Source organism: Gracilinanus agilis, chromosome 1 (genome assembly GCF_016433145.1).
Source record: "Gracilinanus agilis isolate LMUSP501 chromosome 1, AgileGrace, whole genome shotgun sequence".
In the NCBI taxonomy this organism is placed as follows: domain Eukaryota; kingdom Metazoa; phylum Chordata; class Mammalia; order Didelphimorphia; family Didelphidae; genus Gracilinanus; species Gracilinanus agilis.
The window spans coordinates 238,636,516-238,661,268 of record NC_058130.1 but is presented as its reverse complement, the minus strand read 5'-3'; the positions used below and the strand labels follow the sequence as shown (position 1 = coordinate 238,661,268).

The 24,753-nt window shown below is 36.3% G+C and overlaps 1 protein-coding gene across 2 annotated transcripts in view; it reads right to left on the bottom strand.

Moving 5' to 3' along the window:
- Nucleotides 1-17,802, bottom strand: part of PLAA (phospholipase A2 activating protein) — a 32,012-nt gene extending 14,210 nt beyond the window's left edge. For both annotated transcript variants that reach the window (XM_044660652.1, XM_044660660.1), the window contains exons 1-8: nucleotides 17,464-17,802; nucleotides 10,966-11,159; nucleotides 9,904-10,004; nucleotides 9,654-9,774; nucleotides 7,744-7,911; nucleotides 5,968-6,103; nucleotides 2,177-2,346; nucleotides 1,113-1,270 (exon numbers count right to left, since the gene is read on the bottom strand). In XM_044660652.1, the coding sequence (XP_044516587.1) occupies nucleotides 1,113-1,270; nucleotides 2,177-2,346; nucleotides 5,968-6,103; nucleotides 7,744-7,911; nucleotides 9,654-9,774; nucleotides 9,904-10,004; nucleotides 10,966-11,159; nucleotides 17,464-17,612 (1,197 nt within the window). In that variant the 5' untranslated portion in view covers nucleotides 17,613-17,802. The remainder of the gene's footprint in view (nucleotides 1-1,112; nucleotides 1,271-2,176; nucleotides 2,347-5,967; nucleotides 6,104-7,743; nucleotides 7,912-9,653; nucleotides 9,775-9,903; nucleotides 10,005-10,965; nucleotides 11,160-17,463) is intronic.
- Nucleotides 17,803-24,753: the final 6,951 nt, after the last annotated feature.

Genomic DNA, 24,753 nt, shown 5'->3' with positions numbered 1-24,753 from the left:
TTAATGACAATTACAGTAGACTATTATGACTGGAGAAAAAAATATCTAGTATTTGTATAATGCTTTAAGATTTGTAAAGAGCTTTACAAATATTCTCATTTGATCCTCACAACAACCCTGGAAGGTGGGTGCTGTTATTATCCCTATTTTACAAATGAGGAAACTGAGGTAAACAGGTTAAATGGTTTGCATAGATCTACAAGGTTATTAAGTGTCTCAGTCAAGTTATAAACTCAGAGCTTCCTGATTCCAGGTCCATTACTCTATCTACTGCCCAACCTACCAGCTGCCTTTAGTAAGGGCTTACATTTATATAGCAAATTATGGTTTGCAAAGTCTCTCAAAACTAAAACTTGATCATGAGTTTATCTTTACAAATCAAAGTATGCAAAAATAGGAGCTAAGAACTTATTAGAAGTAAAGCAAAACAAAATATGCTTTTTGTTCAGCAACATAGAAATTTTACTCCATAATAGTCCATATTTGCCAGTGAAAAATAAAAGAAACTCATAATCAGGCTAAAAGATCATAATTTGATAAAAGTCAACAGAAAAAACCTCCCCTCTGATATATACAGGTACCATAATGCTGAGTATGCTTATATTGAAATGATATTCTATCCTAATGTACACAATAAAAAGGTAAGTAATAATCCATTAACTGATTGTTGTATCTACATATTTACCCTCCTCCCTCCCTATCCACCCTCACCTTTTTGTACTCTTAAAAATCAAAGGCAGGAGTCCTCAACAACATGTTGACCATGATCAAGTGATTCTGGCATTTCAAATGCTCTCCTTGACCCATAAGGAGAGCAACCTGCTGTTGGCTACCTCCACATCTCCCTGATTTAAATGTCAATTGCTTATGAAGGGCACTGCAGGTCCTCACCACAAAAATGTTGAGATCCCTGAACTAAGACATAAAAGGCAGCTAAAATTTCTATATCTAGAAAGAAATAAGATCTGTTAGAAAATATGAGAGAAAAATAGAATGAAAAGTCTGCTTCTTTTAGAAAACATTTTTTTTTAAACCCACATCTCCAGAAATCTATGGTGGTCGCTCAAAGAAGCTAGGTGCAGAGATCAGTATTAAAACAATGGTTAACATACTTTTCCTTCATATAAAACTCTTCCAGATGTTTGCTGATTAGCTCCAGATGAGCCAACAACATCACCAATCTTCAACCACCTTCCATCACTAACACTCCACTGATAAGCTTCAACTTTCTCCCCATCCTTGATCAGACGTGTTTGTCCTTCTCTAGTACCTTGAAAAGAAATTTAAAGGATTACAAATATTAAAGATTCTCAATCCTTAAATGTATGTGAAAAAATAAAAATATTCTAATGTGAAGATTTTTTTTTGCTTTTAAGTAAGTCAACAAATGATTCTAATCTTAATCTCAGATGGTTGTTCACACTGAACAAAGAGCTGACTTGACCAGTAAACAAAAAAATGAGATTATATTTTACTGCCTATCTATACTTTTAGGCTTAAAAATAGCCTCCAACAATGGCATCAAAGCATGTTTGAGAAAGCATAGTATATAACCTTAATTTAGGCTAATAACCCTAACTTGAATTTCCTCCTAGCTTGAATTTATCCATGGGCTAAGAATTTAACTTCAGTCTATTCATATTTTAAGCCTTCCATTGGAGTAATAAATAATTCGACTGATTTATTGGCCATGTGCTGGGAGCTTATTAAGAATAGTTTGAAAAACTATGCATCACTGATGCCCTTGTTAAACTAAATAGAGACAGGTAATATATATGTGTAACCTTTCTTTTAATTTCCATTTTAATAAGCTGTATTTTAATAGATTGGAGTGATTTTTCTCCCAATAACTTTTTTAAAAGTAAAATTTAGTAAAGCTTCAGTCAAAAGCAAAGACAAAAAACAAAAAAACAGACGTGAATTTATATTTAATGTTTCTAGTTTCTAATTTATATTTAATGTTTCTTTCTGCAAGTTTCTGTCTCAGATGTAATGAGAGATATGAGGGAATTCTGTATTCTTCTTACTTAGTATGAAATTTCAACTCAGTGATTAAGAGCTACTCTATCTGGCACTTTAATTACAATTTTGGAAAATTAATAAAGTCACATCCATATGAATTATCCATAATCCTTCCACAAAAGGGAAAGATTTTTGCCCAAGAAAAAATATTTACCAGGTTCATTCAGATGTTCTCTTCCTGGAAGCTGGTCAGCATCAATGTCCCCCAAATCACCAGTTTTTGAATCAATAGTTGCCTGAGAAAGTTCTTTTTCAAAAGCCTGAAGTTCTTCAGGACTAGCTGTCCGATCTACTGATTCTGTAAACACTCTGATAATGCCATCACTGTATAAATGCACAAATAAATAAATAAACAAACAAATAAATAAAGTATGAATAAATAAGTAAATTAAGCTGAACTTATTTAACTTCATATTAGTAAATAAACATTTCTAAAAAGCTAACAAGTGAACAGCCAAACGTATATGCATGTGTATATAAAACATAGGTATCTATGTGTCAGAAAGCCAAAGATAATGTTGGCAAGAGCAATAAAATAGTTTGAAAGAAAACAGCTCTGAGCATTTATTAAATCTTTTATTACTTTCTAGACAATGCAATAGACAGAAAATCTGGTCACTTATGGGGTAAAGTTTACAGGAAACATATACTTTGGTGTTTAAACTCAAACTTTGATTTCAAACTCACTTTAAAATTATAAACTCAAATGTGAATATTTACTATTACCACAAATCTGAAGCTTTGCACAATTTTTTTAAAGGAAAAAAATTAACTTTCATAGAGGTTTCATGGTATACTTCAAAGAATAGTAGACTACAAATCAAGCAACCAAGGTTCAAGTCCCAGATCCTACTATAATTGGTCTTATGGTTTTCTTTGTTTTAACCCTTCTAGGTTTCCGTTTTCTAACCTGTAAAATGGAGTATGGGGTACAAATGATGGTATAGAAGAAAGATCACTTCATTTGTATAAGGAGAAGTTACTTTCATTTCCTTAAAATTTCAGAGATCACTACCAAGGAAGTTCCAAGGTAAATTCCATTAAAAAAACAAAGTGGGCATGCTCTTGCCTTTTTCAGAGGAAGGAAAGTCTGGGGAATATTATAGTGAAGGACAACTAGCTTAGATATGAGGTCTTATCTGGCAGATCCTATAGTCCCAGATTTATTGACTCAAATTCTCCCGATTTCCAAATATCCTTCTAGCATTACAATTGTATAATTCCTAAATCCATTGTCACTCACTGTTTTGATATAAGTAAATAATTTTTTCACATAAATTCCTACAATTTAAGACGGATTATTTAGAATAGATATGAATCTATCTTTTCCTCCTGAAAGTATATCTGAAATCCAAAACTAACTTTGCCAGCCTTATGTTCAAATCTCAGCACTTACCTTCCAAGATACTAATTTTCTACATTTAATCTTTAACTCTTTTACCATCTTCAATATTTCCCTCTATCCTCAAATATGCTTAGTAACTTTAGTTACTTTAACAATAAAAAAAAACCCAAGCAGTTTTTTAACCATAGTTTCCTATTTCTCATATTTTTAAAATTAAATTTTTTATAAGAGTGATTTGCCTTGGGGCATCTGCGTAGCTCAGTGGATTGAGAGCCAGGCCTAGAGATGGGAAGTCCTAGGTTCAAATCTGGCCTCAGACACTTCCCAGCTGTGTAACCCTGAGCAAGTCACTTGGACCCCCCCCCACCACCACCACCATTGCCTAGCCCTTACAATTCTTCTGCCTTGGAACCAATACATAGTATTGATTCTAAGACAGAAGGTATGAGTTTAAAAAAAAAAAAAGTGGTTTGCCTCTAATTTGTCACCATTTACTTCTTCCTTTAATGCTCTCTATCTATTTTTTAATCTCCTTCCTTTTACCATCATTACACTTAGGTTACCAAAACAAACTCCATTGAGTTTTCTAAATTTTCTTTCTCCTTGACATCACATGAACATTTAATATGATGACATCCTCTCTTTAAAACTCTCCTTTTACTTATATGAAATAATCTTAAGTTTTTCAACTACTCTTTCTTGATCTTTTTATTCTATTCTTCTTTTACTTCCTGCCTCCTAGCTGTGAAGGTCACAGGACCATAGGATTTAAACCTGGAAGAGATCTTAGAGATTGTCTTGTCTAACTTCTTCATTTCACAGATGAAGAAAATAAAACTCCTATAGGTATTAACAGAGATATGATTTGAAGCCATGTCTTCTGACTTCAAATCCAATTTTTTTCTACCATATTATATGGTCCATGGTCTTCTGCTTATCTCCCTATGCCATCACTCTTACAGAAGGAATTGCCCTACGTCATATACCAAGTGGCCAACATGGAATTTGAACCCAGGTCTTGAAACTAAATCCACCACTCTTTCAATTTCACTACTTTGCCTGAGGTCTCCTCCAACTGAGATTCTTTAAGTCTATGTTTCAATTCCTATTTCTTGTATATGATACAACCTTTATGTAGCTGATCTAGAATAATCTCAATAAGTATAAAATCAAACTCATCTTATACCCAAAATTTGCCTCTTTCCCCGATTTTCCTATTTCTATTAATAGCACTGTCATTCCTAAAATAGTCCAATCTCTAAACTTTTTCTTATCCTTAATGCAGTCAGTGCTTCTTTTCTTCTTTGAATATTTCTATTAAACAATTCCTTCCTTTCTTTCTGGCAGCTACAATCAGCAAAAAGGGGCTCTAAACTAGGGTTAAATAAACCAGGGTTTTAGTCCTGCCAGCCAAAAACTAGCCAGGTAATCTCAGCCAAGTTATATAGCCTCCATACATTTTGTTTTCTTCATCTGCAAAATGAAGGCATTATCTCCAATAAGAGATTTAGAGATACTATAGTGGAGATTAACAATTCAGTAATCTAGATGACATCTTTAGAATCTAAATGACAAATTTAGTATCTTTCAATTCAGGCGGACTGTCTGACATTTAATTATCTTTCAAATCAGGGATTCTATTATTCTAAATATTTCTGTCAAAGTTTTGAGACTCTGAATAATTCAGAAGTATCTGACTGTCCAAATGTGTTTCCCAATACTCCCTAATGCAGGGGTCGGCAACTTATGGCTCTTGAGCCATATCCGGCTCTTTTGAGGGCCAGATATGGCTCTTTCTGCAGGAGCCATAAAGCCAATTTTTTTTCAGGCACTGTTACAGGAGCGCACTGTGAGCACTGTATGGCTCTCATGAAATTATGTTTTAAAAAATGTGGCGTTTGTAGCTCTCACAGCCAAAAAGGTTGCCGACCCCTGCTCTAATGGATAATTTCTACTCTAGTCATGCCTGACTTCTTTACTATCCCTCATACACATTGATGCTCACTTTTAACTCACACCTTTCCATACTGTTTCCAACAGAAATGATGCTTTTGTATTTAGCCTTCAAGACACTGCACTCAGGCTCAGTTATTCCATGAAGACTTATCTAACCCACAGTGATCTCATCCTTTTAAAATGCTTTTTATGTCATCTTTAGTGCACAATTTGTTTTATAAGACTACATTATGGGGGTAAAGAGGGCAACTAGGTGGCTCAGGAGATTAAGAGCCAGCCCTGGAGACAGGAAGTCCTGGGTTCAAATTTAGCCTCAAATATTTCCTAAGGGTGTGACTCTGGGCAATTCACTTAACCCCTATTGCCTAGTCCTTACTGCTCTTCTTCCTTGGAACCTACATACAATATTGATTCTAAGACAGAAGGGTAAAGTTTTTTAAAAAAAGTATATTATGCCAATATACTACAGGCAATTTAAAAATGCTATCTTTTTACTAACTTTTGGTTATACTTTTGTTACTCCAATTTAAGAGTAAATTATTTGAACAAGACTCATGTCTTCTTATACTACTACATCCCATAATACCTAACACAAGTCTAGGCACACAGGAAATGCTTAATACTTTAAACTGATATTTGAATACCTCGCACCAACCACAATGTCACCATTTTCTAGCACACAGCAACACCAAATAGACTGAGCTGGAAGTCTGATTGTCTGAGCACATTCCCCTCGTTTCCATATTCTCAGAGATCTGTCTTCTGCTGTTGTTACAAAATCTAAAATGAACATAGAAACAATTAGCTATAATAATTAAGATGAACGAACACTTATAAATAGCAAATTTATAAGATTTTTCTTCTACTATTCAAATTAGACTAAGCTCCTTCCCATGGGGACTGGTAATCAGGGACAGAACGTGGATGCTATAATGATGAACGAGTACTGGCCCCTGAATTCCAAAGTAATTCTGCCAACCACCATGTTCATTCTATCTATTCTTGATTGGTATAACCAAAAGTGTCTAGGATCTGCCTCCATAAAGAACCCAGCTACCTTTGTCTTCCTAAATATAAAAGCAACATTAGCACCAACTAGCTTGGGCCTTTGGAACCAGCTGAAAGTTCTATGTAAGGTTGCTCTCTCCTGGACCTGTACCCTTAATAAGACTAGAACCAATAACTAAAACTCAAAAATTGCAAGAAATAATCGGGGCCAATCTGATTGTCTCAATATTTTTCAATATTTTCAGTTTACTCAATATCCTTTGCCCGTCAGTTCAGTTTGTATACTATAATAAACCTCAGAGTTAAATCAACTTAGTGCTGGGCTGTGTATTTCTGTTCCTTAAAATCTCAGACAGAATGGCAGATATACTATATAATTTCTCTTCCAAGTATAATTAAAATTTATTATGCCCCTTCTTCACTCATAGTCCATATATCCAGCTATTCCATTAGAAAACCATGGATCATACCAATACATCAATCAATTCAGTTTTTTCTGAGGTCTAAGATCTTTCAATATTGTAATTAATCATGAGCTTGCATTGATATATAAAACACAAGCCTTTCTCTGTCAAGAGAATTTAGTACAAGCATCCCTTCCACATCACAACTTTTCCCATCATGGCTTCAATATATCATGAATGGGTATAAGAAATTAAACTGAGGGAGGGAGGAGGGCACAATTAGGTAGCTCAGTGGATTGAAAGCCAGGCCTGGAGATGGGAGGTCCTGTGTTCAAATGTGACCTCAGACCCTTCCTAGCTATGTGTCTCTGAGCAAGTCACTTAACCCCCACTGCCTAGCCCTTAACACTCTTCTGCCTTGGAAACAATATATACTATTGCTTCTAAGATAGAAAGTAAAGGTTTTAAAAAGAAAAAAATCTAAATAGGAATTTGGAGGGAGTTTTAGAGAAAACTACAGGAAACACACATAGGCCAACAGAAAAAACAAAAAAATTTAGAAACTCAGAAATGCAAAAACATATTTTATCTTTTAATACCATAAACATGCATAATTTCTTTTTAAAGTTAAAATAAATAAAAACCTAAAGTTTGCAAAAAGAGTGTGAAAGCCAGGAGAAGACACACAAAGGATAAAAATGTAGATACCTTAAAAAATTTAGTAATTCCTAAGGAATATAAGATACTATACCACCCCCCATAAAAGAAAAAAGTTCAAATTTCTGTGATATAAAAAAGAAGGGCCAAAAAAATTTCATTTGGATTTTCCAGATCACAGGAGTATGGCACTATACCCCTAATTCCTGTTATGTGGAAGAGATACCTGTATTAAGTAAGATATGAAGTTACTAAAATATCAAATAATTCATTATTATTAAAATTTTTTAAATGCTACTTTATGAAAAATGTCCATCACTATACTTTTATAGTTATACTATATATTCTTACCTTTATAATTTGGGAAAACAGATATACTATAAATATAATTTGTATGCCCATAATATACTTCAAGACACTCGCCAGTGATTTGCCATCTTCTAATACTGGCATCATTTGCACAGGAAAGAAATTCTGTCTCATTTAGAATTGCTAAACCTCTCACACAATCTTCATGACCTTCATAAGGAAAAAAAGAAATTAACAAAGAGTGTCACTACAATTATATTGTTGCATAACATTTATGTAATATATTAAAGTATAGTAACATCTGGGACAGTTTGGTGGCACAGTGGAAAGAGCATCAGACCCGAGTTGAGAAGACATACACTTCCAAGATGTATTAACCCCCCCACCCAATACCTAGCCCTTTCCCCTCTGTTTTAAAAGTTGTTAGTAAGGCAGAGTTTAAATAAAATATAGGAACATCTAATCTAGAAAACAAGTTCTTAATCTGTGAAGAGATAAAAGAATCAGTTTGTATTTTAGTTTTGACCATACATCAAGAAAGCTGCATAATTCAGATAAAATGGAAATGTGTTCTTTCAATATTCTTTCACATTTTCCACCTAAAAATTCTGAGAACAATTATCTTTTGTTAAAATACCTAAATATCAGATTTTACAAAAACCAAGTTCTGAGTTTTAGTTTGCAATACAATGAATTAGCAAAGCCTCACATGAGACAAATTTTATTAAATGTTTTAGGTAATAAAAACATAATGAATACTCAACAATTTACATAAAAAGAATGTTTATAATGCCATCTCTGACAAGATCATTATTACCCCAAAATAATAAAACTTCATAGTCAACTGCTATGCATCAATAAATCAATAAACATTTATAAAGTACCTTCTTTGTTACTAGAACTGTGCTAGAAGCTGATGATAAAAAGATTAAATAATCTTACAAGAACTTTACACTCTAATGAGGAAGACAACAAGGACATATCTACAGAGTAAATATAAAAAGAATTATTGCAACCAAACACAAAGTAGTTAAGTATAAGAAAGTTTAAGAGGGAGTGAATTGGATGGTATACTTTATACTACATATTTTGGGAAGCATATAAGTTGTGCTACTTGGCACAGAGTTTATAATTTTCACATTTTAAAAAAATTAAGGTATGTACAAGATTGCTTAGAACACATTAATATGTTGTCCAGGTTTTTTCTACATTCAATTTTCTGTTGCTGAGGCACACCAATGGTAGACTAGCAATAAATTTGATTTCCAGAATTAACAAAAATTCTTTTAAATGTGGAGTATGAAACAGTGAAAGTTGTCTGTCATTACTATCTTCATCTCAGCTTTTAATGAAGTATGAACAAGAAGCTTCACCTAATACTACTTGTGACAACTGCTAACTTTGAAAAATAAATTAGTCCAAGGACAACAAATAGAAAATCTTTTCTTGTTCCTTATTTTGTCTAGTTACATAAAATCTGTGAAAACAGGTAAGAATCAACTCAGTTTTAGAATTACCTAACAATTCAAGCTTGCAAAGTCTGCCTTTAAGAACACATTATAAATAAATCCTGGTGTTTTCTGGTGTGTTATGTTTACACTTAAAGTAAAGCAATAACAACATTGCCAGATAGATATACTGATAGACAGACAAATAGATAACAATCAGTATGGCATGGACTTTTGAGTTTTCTTCATGATTTATATAAAAATAACCCCTTCAAACCTAACTGCATAAAAACAGTGAATACAGTTTCACAGAGGCCTGAAGTGACTTACTTTACTAAAGTCAAAGCCATTTAAATGGCAAAAGCTGGATTCAAATCCATTTTTTAATTCCAAATCTAGAATTACTTTAACAACCATACTAACTCCTTAGAGAGATATACCAACTTAATTTTCAAAATGGAATGTAATCACATAAACTAAAGCAAATCTATTTCCTATTCTTACCAGAGAATGTTCTTTCACATCTTCCAGCTTTCCAAAGTTTAATAGTTTTGTCTGCTGATCCAGTCAACATTAGACCCTGTTCTGGTAATATCTTCACTGCCCATACTGCTGCTGTATGACCCTATGAATAAGACCGGAATCAATTTATGGAGCCAAAAAATGATCATACAACAAAGGGGCCAAAGAATTAAAAGTTCAAAAAGATACTCAATTATTTATTATCTTGACTATTCAAACAGAATCACGATACCTGTAAGGTCATCATGCATTTGTCGTTGAGCCAGACTTTGGCTGTAGTGTCCCATGAGCCACTAAGTAATGTTCCAAATTTCCCAGAAGAAAGGCTACAAACTAGGGGGTGAAAAAAATCAGTCAATATTTTTATATATTTCCCTGCCCTCAAGTCTGACTTTATATTTTAGGAATCTGTAAAATTTTATTTAATTAATTTATTTATTTAGAGTATTTTTACATGATTACAAGATTCATGTTCTTTCCCTCCACTCCCCAAACTCGTCCTGTAGCTAAGGCACAATTCCACTGGGTTTTACATGTCTAACTTTATATTTTAAAAAGGAAAATATTTCAGAGTTCAATATGGCTGCTTGTGGTACTTGAGTCTCTCATTTTAGAAAGGGCATTATAGGGGCAGCTAAGTAGCACAGTGAATAAATAGCCAGTCCTAGAGTCAGAAAAACTTTAAATCTTATCTCAGACACTTCCTAACTGTGTGACCTAGGTCAAATCATTTAACCCTGACTGCCTAGCCCTTGCCACTGTTCTGTCTTAGAACTGACATTAAGATACAAGGTAAAGGATTGTAAGAGATATCTCAAAAGTTACTTGACTCATAATTTAAGCAAATACATCTAGTGTCATTCAGCCTTTATAACTAAACTTCCTAGAATGTAAAGGAATCAGATTATCTAATCTTCAAATTAATACTCCTTTTCACATTATAATTAAGAAAAACAATCCAAATTATGCCTCATTTTTCTGCTAGAAAAGAGGTTATGGTGAAGAAAAGGAGTATGCAAACTTATTCTTATATGAATTTGTTACTCACTAGTAATGATTTAATTCCAAAATTCATATGAATGCCTAACTTTACCAAGTAAGTAAAAATGTTATGACATCAACCCAGTATTAAAATAAACTGGAAATATTTTTTTAAATACTTTATGAAACCTAAAACCATTATAGTGCTGAAAGCAAAAGCAAAATCATGACTCTTTTTGACCAGAATATATGAATTTAACCAACTCAAAGAGGGCAAAACTTCATGTAAAGAAAACTAAAACATTATACTTACCAGTGTTTTTGTGACCTTTAAGTATATAAAGAGGTGCTGAACTATCCAGTGTGAATATGCAAATATTGTGGTCATTTCCACCAGTGGCAATTAGTCCCCGAGGATAGATGTCACTTGAAGGTATGATGCATACACAAGAAACAAAATTGGAGTGCCCACTCATACAGTGCATTTCAGTAAAACCCCTGTTAGAACTGAAAAGACACGCTAATCAATATAGAGCATATTTTTATTTCCCTAGATATCCAAACTATCAAAGATACAAGATATTTCATTATATAGTTTTTCTTTTAGTTGAACTTTAATGTTAATTATTCTAATGATATTATCTTAAAGTTACTATTAAATCACCAAAAATGAATTTTCACATTAGCAAAAATCAATTTTTTAAATTCTCTTTTGAATTAAAAAACAAAAAGGTACCATAGTACCTACCTCAAAATAAGTTAGAAATCTAGTTGAAATGTCATTGAAAAGAATATATCAAGTAATGGAGAAAACAAGGGGCATGAAAAGAAAAGAGAAAATAAATTTTACATTGATCACTTATCCACACATTTAATCTTCATTTCACTTTTCAACAATTGTAACCCTAAATCTCAGAGTTCTGGTTCAAATGAAATAACTATAATTATAATAATTCAATCTACTACCAAAACCTCAAAAATGACAGTTAACAATGAATAAGCAATCACATTTGAATTTGATTTGAATATTATATTTTTTAATAAATGGAACGTCTACTGTTCTAAATTGCAGAAGAGGGTCTAATACAGAATCATCAAGTAGCTGACCCACAATTCAGTAGCAAACATGAAGACAAGATTTTCAATCTGTTCTATGTACTATAGCACTATGTTGTACTGCATATAATTAAATCAGCCAATTAAAGTTTATCAAACCTGCAAGATACTTAGTTTGGCATAGTGAGAGACACAAAATGAACATATAAGAAAAGATTACTAAAAATACGTAGTGGTAAATGGCATGTCTTTAGTACTATAGGGTAGTTCAGAGAAGGAAGAGAAGACTTGTGACTAGAATTATCAGAGGAGATTTTTGCTTCTGGAGAGGCAGCTTAGGACTGGACAATCAAAGAAACTTATGATTTTGATATGCAGAGAACAGGGGATGGAATGAAGGGCATACTAAGGTAGAACATCCAAGTAAAGAACCTAGGCTCTTAGAAAACCTCACCTGTGCTAACTCTGAAGTTCAATAGCAATGCCTACAAAACCAGTGATGGTGTACCTTTTAGAGATGGAGTATCAGGCCCCACCTCCACCCCCCCCCCAGAACAAATGCCATGCCCTGCACGCCCTGCACCCCCCGCACCAAGAGCTAGGCATGCCTGGCTCCCCCTTACCCCATGCAGGGGAGGGAGGAAGTGCTCCCATTGGGCTGCTGGGTGGAGAGGTGGGTGAAGTAAGGCATTCCTCAGCAAGGATAAAGAGGAGTGGGGTGGTCTGAGTGCTCTGCTCCCCATCAGCTCTGCTGCCTATGAGCTGCCCACCTTACCCCTTGTGCACTCCCATTGGACTGCTAAGCAGAGGGGAGGAAGATGTGAAAAAATGTTTTCAGGTATGGTGGAGACAGGGAGGAGAGCAGCTCTGCCAAGTCCCTCTGCCTTTCTAGTAAAAAACTGGAGGGCTGAGGGGGGAGGGGGGGAGGGGAGGAGCGGGGCGCGGCGGTGGGTGGAAGGGCAGCATGGGTGCCCATAGGGAGCACTCTGTATGCCATCTGGCATGCATGCCATAGGTTTGCCGTCACTGGTCTAGCCCATAAAATCAGATACAAACCCAAGGAATTTGAAGCAACACCATGGTAACTATTCCAGGCTCATGCAGACTCAATTTATGGGGGCTATTTCCAAGTATAAAAGATACTCCCAAAAGCCATTAATAACTTCCTTCAGGGAGATTGGGTCTTAGTAAGAATAAGGAGAGATGTCAACTCCAGAGTAATTCTAAAACCCCAAAGGCTGATCTTAGAACCAATTCAATTTCTTGGAGTCCAAGACTAGGATTCAAATCCAAACCCTCTATTTGGTTTTTTTAAAAAGCACTTAGCACAGTGAGCTGTACCTAGTAGACAAAATACTTATTTCCTCCCCCCACCCCATCCTAATCTGGAATGCAACAAGCCTAGTTTACTACTTCTCATCTGGATTACTACAATAGCTTTTTACTAAAACTCCCTGACCTTTAGTCTCCTTCCATACTTCACACAGGTGCCCCAATAACTTCCTAATACCCAAAACTAATGTTATTCTCATACTAAAATACCTAGGCTGCTGTCTACAAATGCCTTTAGCAGGACTTTTGAAGCCCTCCACATTCTAGTTCCAATCTACTGTTTCAGTTTTATTCCACATTATTCTCTTTCAATCTACTCTAAGCCAAACTTAGCTACTAATTACTGTTCCCTGACTTCACGCAATCTTCTGATTCTATGCAGTCATAAAGACTATACTACTCCCAATCAACTAGCATTTATTAAGCATCTATTTATACCCAACACTATGGTAAAGGCATCCCATCTCTGGAATGAATTTCCTCATCTATACATGCTCTTGTTTAATGTTTATTTATGGTGCCATTTCCTATATGAAACCTTTCCTGACCTTACCCAGCTGAGTTATCTTCTCAAATTTTCCCAGAGTACTTTGGACTTTCCTTTTTGAGAATCTACAACTAATCTGAATATATACTTGCTTGTATATGTTTAATCCTCATTAGGAATATGTGACTACTGAAAAAAAACCTAGAACCTACAGGCATATCTAAAACTCAAAAGTTAATTTATGGCAGGGTGCCTAGGATCTGAACTTTCAACATTCCTCCCTTTTTTGGTAAACACTAATTCTGCCACTTCCTAGAAACTTCCATACAACAGGTTTATATTCCCAATTTTACGGACCCCCTCAAGGATCCAATCTAGAATTATAACTGGACTAGCTGAAACAAGAATCCAAATCCTCACCCATAAAAACTAACGACTTTTAGCAACTTCATGAATCTAGTCTGATGTGAAAAATGATTGTGACCCAGGCATCCCAAATGCAGAATCAAATACAAGTAACTGAAAGCTCCCCAAAGCTGAGTGGACCTAGACCAACATATGAACTAGACCCTAGTGGCTGATATGGTTGTAATTCTTCTTTGTTGCACCTAAGTATTTCGCTTTAGGTCCTAAATTACCTTATTTATTACTAATAATTCTGTCTTTCATGAAACTCTGCTCAGCCTCAGGATTGCTATTATGGTCTAGGACAGATGTGAAGGTCCTTGGGGTCAAGGATCATCTCTCTTTGGAATAAGCCAATTGTTGAGCAATTCAATAGGTGTTTAATAAATGTTCACTGAAATCAATAGGTGAACCAAGCAAATACTTCCATCCAGTTAAGAAAAATCCTGATACAAACTTTGAAAGGATGTTTGTCTTGATTAAACATTTAGTTGTAACACTGAAACCATAGTTTAAAGATACATTACAAGAGGAGAAAAAAGTATTACCTCACAGAAGAATAAAACTCAATGAAAGACAAACCTTAGCCAAATCATAAGAAAAACATTTATAAACAAATAGTTATCAGTATTTCTCTAGCAGTTTTTCTCAACAGCAATAGTGGAAATACCACATCTAGCCTTTAGGATCTCAATTTTTGATGCATTATATGAGGAAATGGAAATGGCATTTAAGAAGATGTAGATGGGAAGTGCTGCCATACCTTGTTGTCTAGTACATACAGAAGAAATCCATGCTGGAGGTGATAATTTTGAAGGTCCTCAGGGATCGATATTGAACATCTCAGAGGGATTCAAGATCATGGTATATAAAGCTAATATCACATAAAATTCCTTTGAAGATACTAGAGATGTGCTCCTGGAGAAGAGAAGACTTGGAAGGACAAAATAACTATCTTCAAGTATCTAAAGGGCTAACATATGGAAAATGGATTAAATTTATTCTGCTTGGTCCCAAGTACCAAACTAGGAGCAATGGGTAGAAGGTAAAAAGAAGCAAATTTATGTTTGAAATAAGGAAAAACTTCTTAAACATTAGTTATCTAAAAGTGTAATGGACTACCACAGATAGTAGAGACCTCACAACCAGCAATGGATGGATAGCCAATCATTGGGAATGTTGTAGAAGGAATCTTTTTTCAAGGATAGAACTAGATATTCCAATTCAGAAATGCTGTAATTTTACCAAAAGAACAAAATGAAAAACTCAGAAGATATTATCATTTTTAAAAGATGCAAATGAACAAACATTCAGCAAATCCCAACCCATGCCTCTTTCCTATATAAAATCTTTTTCAGAATGGTGTCTACATGTATCAAAGTGTATCCTTGATAAAAAACATCAGAAAAGGCAAGCTTTTACAGATAACTATCAAAAGAAGTCATATCTTTAGCACCACAGAAGTGACTAAGAAAAATTGCCAATAAACAATAACAAAAGAATAAATTTGACTCAACCAAACAACAAATGCCCCCTTAACTATAGGTTCTCCTCTAATGAAATCAAGATGCAAAAAGTAAAGACTATTCTTTGATTTCTTGACAGATGCAACCATAGAGAAAGCTGATTGAAGAATATCAAGCAAGGCCTAAAACTGGAAGACACACTAGCCAAAGATTTACTAGAACCATGGAGACTTATCATGGTAAAAGTTCATATGGAAGAGATACTCTATTGGAAATGAGATTTCCTAAATGCTCCTATTGACACATAACGGACTGATTACAATAAACTCCTGACTATTATAGGGTCTCCTCATTGAGATCCAGTTGCTCAAAAGGGGGTTGGAATAACAACCCAGACAGGAGAAACAAGATAGATGAAGAACATGTACAGCCTAGATTATAAAACGTAGTTGGAAAGATGGACTAATGAATTATTTTATCACCATATGAATGGAACACACACACACACACACACACACACACACAAACTCATCTATCATAGATGAAAAATGAACTTAGAATTGAATAGAAGGAAACAAATGAGATTTTTCCAATGTGCCTTTGGGATATTGCTGTCAATGATCCCAAGTTGTTTCCTTATGTAAAATCCAACTTTTGAGCACCACCAGACTCTCATTGGTGCTATGTGACTTCCAATCATGACACACTACAATATCTGAAGATTCAAAATTTAGAAACACCCAAAGGACACATGGAAAGACACATAGTAGGCACAAGTAACCTAAAATATATTGTCAATGATAATCTGCATGCAAGTAGCATAAAAAAAAGATACCATCCAGGAAACAAACAATTGTAAATAGAGACAAACTGATGGTCACTTGGAAAGTAAAGTGTTGATAGCAATGACCAATAAATGTTAAAGGACAAAGAATGAAAGGGAGCTCCTTTTTGAAGGATTTATGAAAAATAGGGAGAAGAAATGCCTTACTATAAGGATAGGTTTCCATTTGTACCAGCAGAATGAGTATCCACAATGAAGAGATTCCAATACACTTAAGCATTACTGATATAGTTGACATTCAATATATTGACTACACTTCAGGAAAGTACCATGAATTTGCAGGGAACAGCATTTCTGTTGTCTCCTCCATTAGAATATAAGCCCATTGTGAGTTTCTTCCTCTTTACTTGTATCCCTAAGTGCCTGGAACATAACAGGCCTTTAATAAATTCTTGTATTATAAAGACACTTTTATTTTGATACCTGCATCTGATTAGCAGACACTAAAAGGAAGAATTAAGACTGTCCTAAAGACGTAAATATTTCTGAGAAACTCCAAAACAAAATTTCATAAGTGCTTTTTATACGAGTTTTTATACAAACTTTTAAACAAGAGAATCAATATATCTTCCTTAGCTTCCCCCACCATCAACCTAGAAGATTGGGACACACAAAGTTCTTCCTGATTATATGCTTCGAAATTAACATTTGTCAAGCTGCCTTTGAAGGACAAAATAATATCAAAATACATCATCCTGGGAGTAACTTTCTCTTTTATGACAAATATTCTTTAGCACCACGCTACCACAAAAAGTTTCTTAAATCACTAACACTAATCGTATTAGGCTCCTGAAATCTGACACAGGAATACAGAAAATAAAAGGACGAGACTATATATTAGTGATTTGGGAGGTAGAGGTTCTGAAATTCTTTGCAAAAAACTAAACAATTCCTATCCCTTGTGGGAGGTAAAGGTTCTGAATTCTTTGCAAAAAACTGTAAACAATTCCTATCCCTTGTCAACAACTCCATGAAGTATCCTGGGCCTAATCAAGGAAAGATGTGCAGCAATGCAAGGTTGAGTATTCTGTGATACCGAATCTAGGTAGCTCAGCTCTTGATAAATTCGCCCGGCTGCAAAAGCACAACTCAATCTCTTAGGTCATGATTTCTGCAGGAATACCTGGCTGGGAGGAAAGAGGGGACCTCCAAAAAGCAAGGGCCAAAGGGGAAGCCTGGGGCGGGGCTATGCCCCTTTCTGGACTTCGCGGCCATGCTCACCTGTTCGGGGCCCACAGGCGAGTAGTACGATCCCGGGACACCGACACGAAGGCCCCCGGCGGGTAAAGGCCAGCCACTACGCCCCGCACGTCCAGCTCGTGGCCCAAGAGCGAGCAACTCAGCCGGTACCTACCCCCGCCGCTCGCCATGGCCCCGAGTCCGCAGGGCAGCGCGGGGATGAAGTGAAGGGAGAAAGGAGTGCGCCCGAGGGAGTGGAAACCCCGGGAAACGGACACAGTGCTGGTCCCGCAAATCCCACAAAAAGGCGGACTGGAAAGTTATGGGTCAGAAACCACCCCTGCTAATCGACCGATCCACCCGCACAGAGTTTTTGCGGAAACTCTAGAGAGTGAGAGGAGGAGACTGGGGCGGGAAAGAGGAAACCGTGAGTAGACCCCGGCAGGCGGGCGAAGGGGAGGGGGGCGGGAGGCTCTGACACAGCAACCCTCTGCCGCACACCGGAAGGCGTAATCGGCCGTGGCCGGACGTGACGCATTAAGCAAAAGCCAGCGGCTGGGATTCAAGTATCATTCATTGTCCATCCCCTGGTTCTTAACTCTTCTAAGAGAAAGCAGGAATGAAATCATTGCCGCCGAAGGACGCAAGTGCCCATATCCTCTTCTGGATTTAACCTAGTTTAAACTAGAGATCAATCAGGACTACAAGTCCTGCAGAGCAGTGGACCAGCCTGAGCTTAGGAGCGGGACAGGGCAAAGGCAAGTTCATTCAGAGCAGTTCTGGGAAGCAGAGCTCTCCGCATTGCACCTTGGGAGCGGTAGTTTTGTGTAAACATTTTGCGACCTTATTTGGCTTCTCCATTCAGTCTCCCCTAATACACTCTTCTTCATTAATATGGGCCACCTTCTCCCTGCCTCCATCCCCCCTTCCCCTCGCCACAAGCCTCGGGGTCTGGAATGGTGAACAGGCTTTTCTGTAGTACTCTATGAAGGCGCATTCCAGCACGAGATATACAGTGGATTTTTTCTATGATCGACTGTGTTTTGGCCATTTCGAATTGGATGGCCCTTAGACGTGTTAAAATCTTCTTGTCCAGAACAGAACTCATTATCTCCCTCCCAAACTCTCATCATTCAAAATTCCTTATTTCTTTTGAAGGCACCACCACACTCCTAGTCACCTCAACCTAGATGTCATCCTTGACTAGCTTACCGCCCCTATCTTAAAGAGTTGCTACATCCTGTCCATGTGTCGACTTTCTCAACTGACACTGCCACTGCCTCATCGTCTTATGCCTGGACTGTTTGTTGATTGGTCTTCCTGCATGGTCTCTCCTCTCTCTGTTTTTGTCCATCTACCACTCAAATGTCGAAGTGATTTTTTTTAAACCCTCACTTTGGGGCACCTAAGTAATACAATGGAAAGTGATCTTATTAAAGTGAGGGGCTGACCATGTCACTCCCCCCACTATCATCATCTATTCAGTACACCCTAATTGCTCCCTATCACACCCAAGATTGAAAACAAAATTCTCTGGCATTCAAAACTCTTCATTACCTGATGCCATCCTACATTTCCAGTCTTCTTATACATTTTTCCTCCCCACATACTCTGCAATCTAGTGACACTGGCCTCTTGTCTATCCATCTCCCTACTCCAGGCATTTAACTTTCCACCAGTTCTGGAATTCTTTCCACTCCCTGGCTTCCTTTAAATCTCAGATAAAATTCTGCCTTCTACAATGTCTTTCCCTATACCTCTTAATGCTGGTTAGCCATCTTTCTTTATATATCTTGTATATAATTGTTTGCATGTTGTGAGCTCCATGAAGGCAGGGGTTGGCTTTTTCCTTTCTTTGTATCTCCTAGTGGTTAGCATGGGGCCTGACACAGGGTAAATACTTAATGTTTTGTTGACCTTGGTCATATTTGACCACATATTTACTCTCTCTATATATATATATTATATATATCAGTATTTTTTAAATACTGATATATATATCAGTATTTTTTAAAGTCCCTGAAAGACTTGGCACTTGCTTTAAAATTTTTTCTTTTAACTGGAGGAATTCCATGTGAACTGGAATGAGCTCCAGGAACTGATGCAGAGTGAAAGGAGCAGATCCAGGAGAACATTGTACACAGAGACAGATAACACTGTGGCACAATCGAATGTAATGGACTTCTCTACTAGCAGCAATGCAAGAATCCAGAGCAAGACTGAGGGACTTATGAGAAAGAAAACTAGCCACATTCAGAGGAAGAACTATGGGAGGAGAAACACAGAAGAAAAACAACTGCTTGAACACATGGGCTGATAGGGATATTATTGGGGATGTAGATACTAAATGATAACTCTAGTCCAACAATCAATAATATGGAATTAGGTCTTAATCAATGATACATGTAAAACCCAGTGGAATTCTGTGTCAGATAAGGGGGGTTAGGGAGGTTTGGGGGGGTGGGAAAGAACATGAAACATGTAACTATGGCAAAATCATCAAAATAAAAATCTAAAAATAAATAAATAAATAGATGGTTTGGTTTTTGTTTTGTTTTTAGGGAGATAAATAAATAAATAAGTGAAGATTTCCTTTTACTGAACACCAGATAGTGGAAGCAAAGATCTGTGAGATTAAAGACCTTTAATATAGAAAGTAAAGTATACTACTAAATGCATTCATCCCTTTATTGATTACATGAGACATGTTAAATTCAACTCAACAAGCATTTATTAGTTATCTTAATAGTACTAAGTGTGAGAGATAGAAATACAGAAGTGAGGTGTTCACTGCCCTTAAGGTGCTTACTTTCTACTAAGGGGATAGAACATGTTCACAGATGCATAAACCTAAGATACTTACAAAATAAATACACATTGGGGGAAGAAAGCACAACCAATGAAAGTTTTTGAACAATATCTTAAAAATGACTGAACGCTTTTAGGAATATGAATATGGAAGTGCAATGCCAGATAGATTTGAGTGGGGAGGAGACATTTTACATAATTTTAATGTTTCCTCAATCCTATTAGAGCATAGAAGAAACATTAGAGACCATATAGTTTAATCCTTCATTTTAGAAATGTGAAAACTCCAACTCAGAAGTTGTGATATACCAGAGGATGTAACAAGTAGCAGAAACCTGAAGCTAATTGATTCTGTACTTAACTAGGAAGTAGCTGCATGACCTTGGGCATATCAGAAAGGTATATGCCCTAAAATATTAAAGAAAAGGGACATTTCTCTTTAGTATCAATTACTCTATTGCATTCATTCAGCAAACATTTATTGTGCTAAGCACAGGAGTACACAGACAAAAATCACTCAGTCCCTGCCCTCAAGGAACACACTTTGTAGTGAAGGAAACAGCAATGTCTTCTTATAAGTAAATACAAAATATGTCCCAAGTAAATAGGGGCAGCTAAATGGCACAGTGGATAAAGTGTAAGGCTGAAGTCAGGAAGACTCTTCCTAAAATTCAGAAGTATTAGCTGAGTGACTTTGGGCAAATCACTTAACTCTTTTTGTCTTAGTTTCCTCATATGTAAAACGAGTTGGAGCCAGTTCTCCATCTTTTCTAAGAAAACCCCAAAATGAAGTCACTAAGACTCAGAATGTGGTGACAGAGTTGGGCACAACTGAAATGACTCAACAACAAAAAAACATGGAAATCAGAGGTAGGTGAAAAGTACTCAGAAGATCAGGAAAGGTTTTCTTATATCCCTAGCTTTCTTCAAGATTCAGTTCAGGACCTTTAATGCCAATCTTCTATTTCAGTGCCACCTCCCTAAGTCTTTACCCAGTGTGATGCTTTTCTTGTGACACTTTTTTCTATCTGTCTCTAGTATTTGCTTTGTGTTCTTCTTGCTAGTTCTAAGGCAGGGGTTCTTAATCTGGCATTCATATAGGCTTAAAAGTTCCATCAGTAGAGTCAAAGAGCCTGTATGAACTTGGATGGGGAAAAAATTGACAAATTGGGGGGCAGCTGGGTAGCTCAGTGGATTGAGAGTCAGGCCTAGAGACCGGAGGTCCTAGGTTCAGATCCGGTCTTAGACACTTCCCAGCTGTGTGACCCTGGGCAAGTCACTTGACCCCCCATTGCTCACCCTTATCATTCTTCCACCTAGGAGCCAATACACAGAAATTAAGGGTTTAAAAAAAAATTGACAAATTTTCAGTAAATAGCCAATATGGAAAAGGAGAAGAAGAAAGCTATCAGGGGCTTAATGTGTGAATATTTCACTAGCACTTTCAATCCTACCTTCCAGTAACCAGGAGCTATAAGTTACCCTTTTGATATACAAGTTCCATACATGTGTGTCTCACTCTTATATTCTATAATTTTGAGGGTCTGTTTCCCCAGGGACATTGTGAATGCAAAGAGAGGATATATCTCCAGTTTGCAAGAAGTGTTTCTATAACACCTGAACTTGTTATGCCCACTTGGTAAATATGCTTTCTAAGCATTTTTTAGCCTAGCTAATGATGAATGGGAAGCACACCAGAGGGATCTTGTGAGTAGCAGAATTAGAAACCAATTATTATAGTTACTATGTGTATGTGTGTGTGTATATATATATATATACATACATACATACATGTGCATATATATAAGCCTATTGTATAGTTATCCCTTTTTACCCAAACATTCCTCCTTCTCCCCTTCTCTAAACTCAGTGCTTAATTTACCCATATACAATATATAGATATATACAGTTTTCCTGGTTCCAATTATTTTGCATCAGTTCATACATTCCCATGCTTCTCTGAATTTTTCATATTCATTATTTATTAAATACATAGTATCCTATGAAAACTATTTACTGAAAGCTCTCTTTCTTTCCCTACTCTTCATTATTTGGCATCGCCTTCTACTCTTTGCTCTTACTGATGGTGATGATCAGTCATGTCCAGCTCTTTGTGACCCCATGGACCATAGCATGCCAGACTTCTATATCCTTCACTATCCCTCAAAATCTGACACTATCTATCCATCTCATCTTCTTTCACCTCCTTGTTCTTTTATTTTCAATCTTTCCCAACATCAGGATCTTTTCCAATGAGTGTGGTCTCATTATGTGACCAAAGTATTTCAGCTTCAGTATTTGAACTTCCAAAGAATAGTCTGAATTAATTTCTTTAAGTATTGACTGATTTGATATACTTGCTGTCCAAGGGACTCTCAGAAGTCTTCTCCAGCACTCCAATTTAAAACTGTAGATTCTGCAGTGCTCAGTTTTATTTATAATCCAACTCACACTCATATATTACTACTGGAAAAAAACAGAGCCTTGACTATAAGGATCTTTGGTGAATAGGTGATGTCTGCTTTTTAGTATGCTGTCCAGATTTGCCATAGTTTTCCTTCCAAGGATCTAGTATTGCCTTAATTTCATGGCTGCAGTTACTGCCTGCAGTGCTGTTTGAACCCAAGTTCAAGGTGGCGCTTAAACCTACCAAAGTTCATCCCTTTACACGTGTCCTTAGTCTCTAGCCCTTAACATCTTCTTTCATAGACTGCTTCCTCAATAATACTCCTCACTAATAATATATCTCTCCCTAACTACTGCTTCCTTCTATGCTTCATACAAACATCCTTTAAAAAAATATCACTAGATCCTACTAAATCCTACCATTCCTTCAAACAATACGGAATCCTATATTCTCCCTTTCTCAGTCAAACTCAGAGAAAAAGATGTCTATTACTCATCATTTTCATTTCCTGTTCTCCCTCACTCACTCTTCAGCCTTTGAAATCTGGCTTCCAACTTCATCTCTCAACTGTAACTACTCTCTAAAGTTACATATAACCTCTTAAGATATGATTTCTAATGGTCTTTTCTCAGTCCTTTTCCTTCTTGATCTCTGCAGCACTTGACAGTTGAACATCTAATCCTGGATACATTCTTCTCTGGGTTTTCATTCTTGACATTACTCTCTCTCAGTTCCTCAAACTCTCTTTATACCTTCTCAACTTCCTTTGCTGGGATATCCTCCATATCAATCCTCCTAACTACAGGTTTACCCCCAACGCATTTTCCTGGATCCTCTTCTTTTCTCTCTTATTTGGTGACATGTTCAATTCCCATTTATTTAATTATCATCAATGTAGTCAACTCCAAGATCCATATGTACAACTCTAGTTTTTCTTCGAATCTCTATTCTCATGTTACCTATTGGATATTTCAGACTTGGATGTCTCATAGATAAATCAAGCTTATCAAATCAAATTACTTTCATTAAGAGAGTAGTTTGGTTCTAAGAAGCTATAGCATTCAAAAAGGTCACATCTCAGGAAAAACAATTTGGCAGATGAGCTAAACCGGGTTGAGTAACTGACAGGCCTCACACCAATCTGTGAGTTAAAGGGATGTCTGCCCCAAGCATGTGAATATCTATTTCCCCAGGTAGAATATTTGGATGAGAACAATTTGTTCCAATAACCCAGGAAGGTTGTTGGAACAGATACTGTGGAGGTTGGTCAGACATCAAAGATGCCAAGGTCACGCACTACATCCTGGGCCATTGCCAGTCATGCTGACTTTTGTCTTGTTGCTGGCCTTGGATGAGTCTGAAAGAGAATATGAGGCCAACAACTTCGTGCAGCTCTGCTTTACTTAAAGCTAATTCACAAACAAGTCAAGATATCACCCTGTGATATCATTGGTCTTCATCAAAATGAAGGACAAACAACACTTATCAGATATTTCAAACTTGATATCTCATAGACATATCAAGCTTATCATATCAAAGCTTCTATCTTAAACCTGGAAAGACTTATATGAACTTATGCAAAATGAAGTGAGCAGAACCAGGAGAACACAGTATATACTAAAAGAAATCGATTATGAAGGACTAAACTGTTATCAGGAAAGCAAAATTTTAAGATAAATCCAAAGGATTCATATTGAAAAATATTATCCACAGCTAAAGAAGGAATCATTGGAGTCTGAAAGCAAATCAAAGCATGCATTTTTCACTTCATTTCATTCCTGAGCTCTTTTATTGTGTATGTGATATGTATCTATTTTCATAGCAAAAGGAATATGGAAATATGTATTGCATGACAGCACTCATATAACCTAAATCAGATTATTTACTGGCTGGGGGGGGGGGGAGAGGGAGGGAGAGAAACTGAATTTTAAAATGTGGGAAAACAATTGCCAAAATTTTTTCTACATGTAATTGAAAAAAATTAAATCAAATTTACATGTCAAAAATGTAACACAATAGCTTTCTCTGAGACAGCTAGGTGGCACAGTAGATAGAGAATGCTGTATCTGGAGACAGGAAGACTTATGTTAAAATTCAGCCTCAGACACTAGCTATGT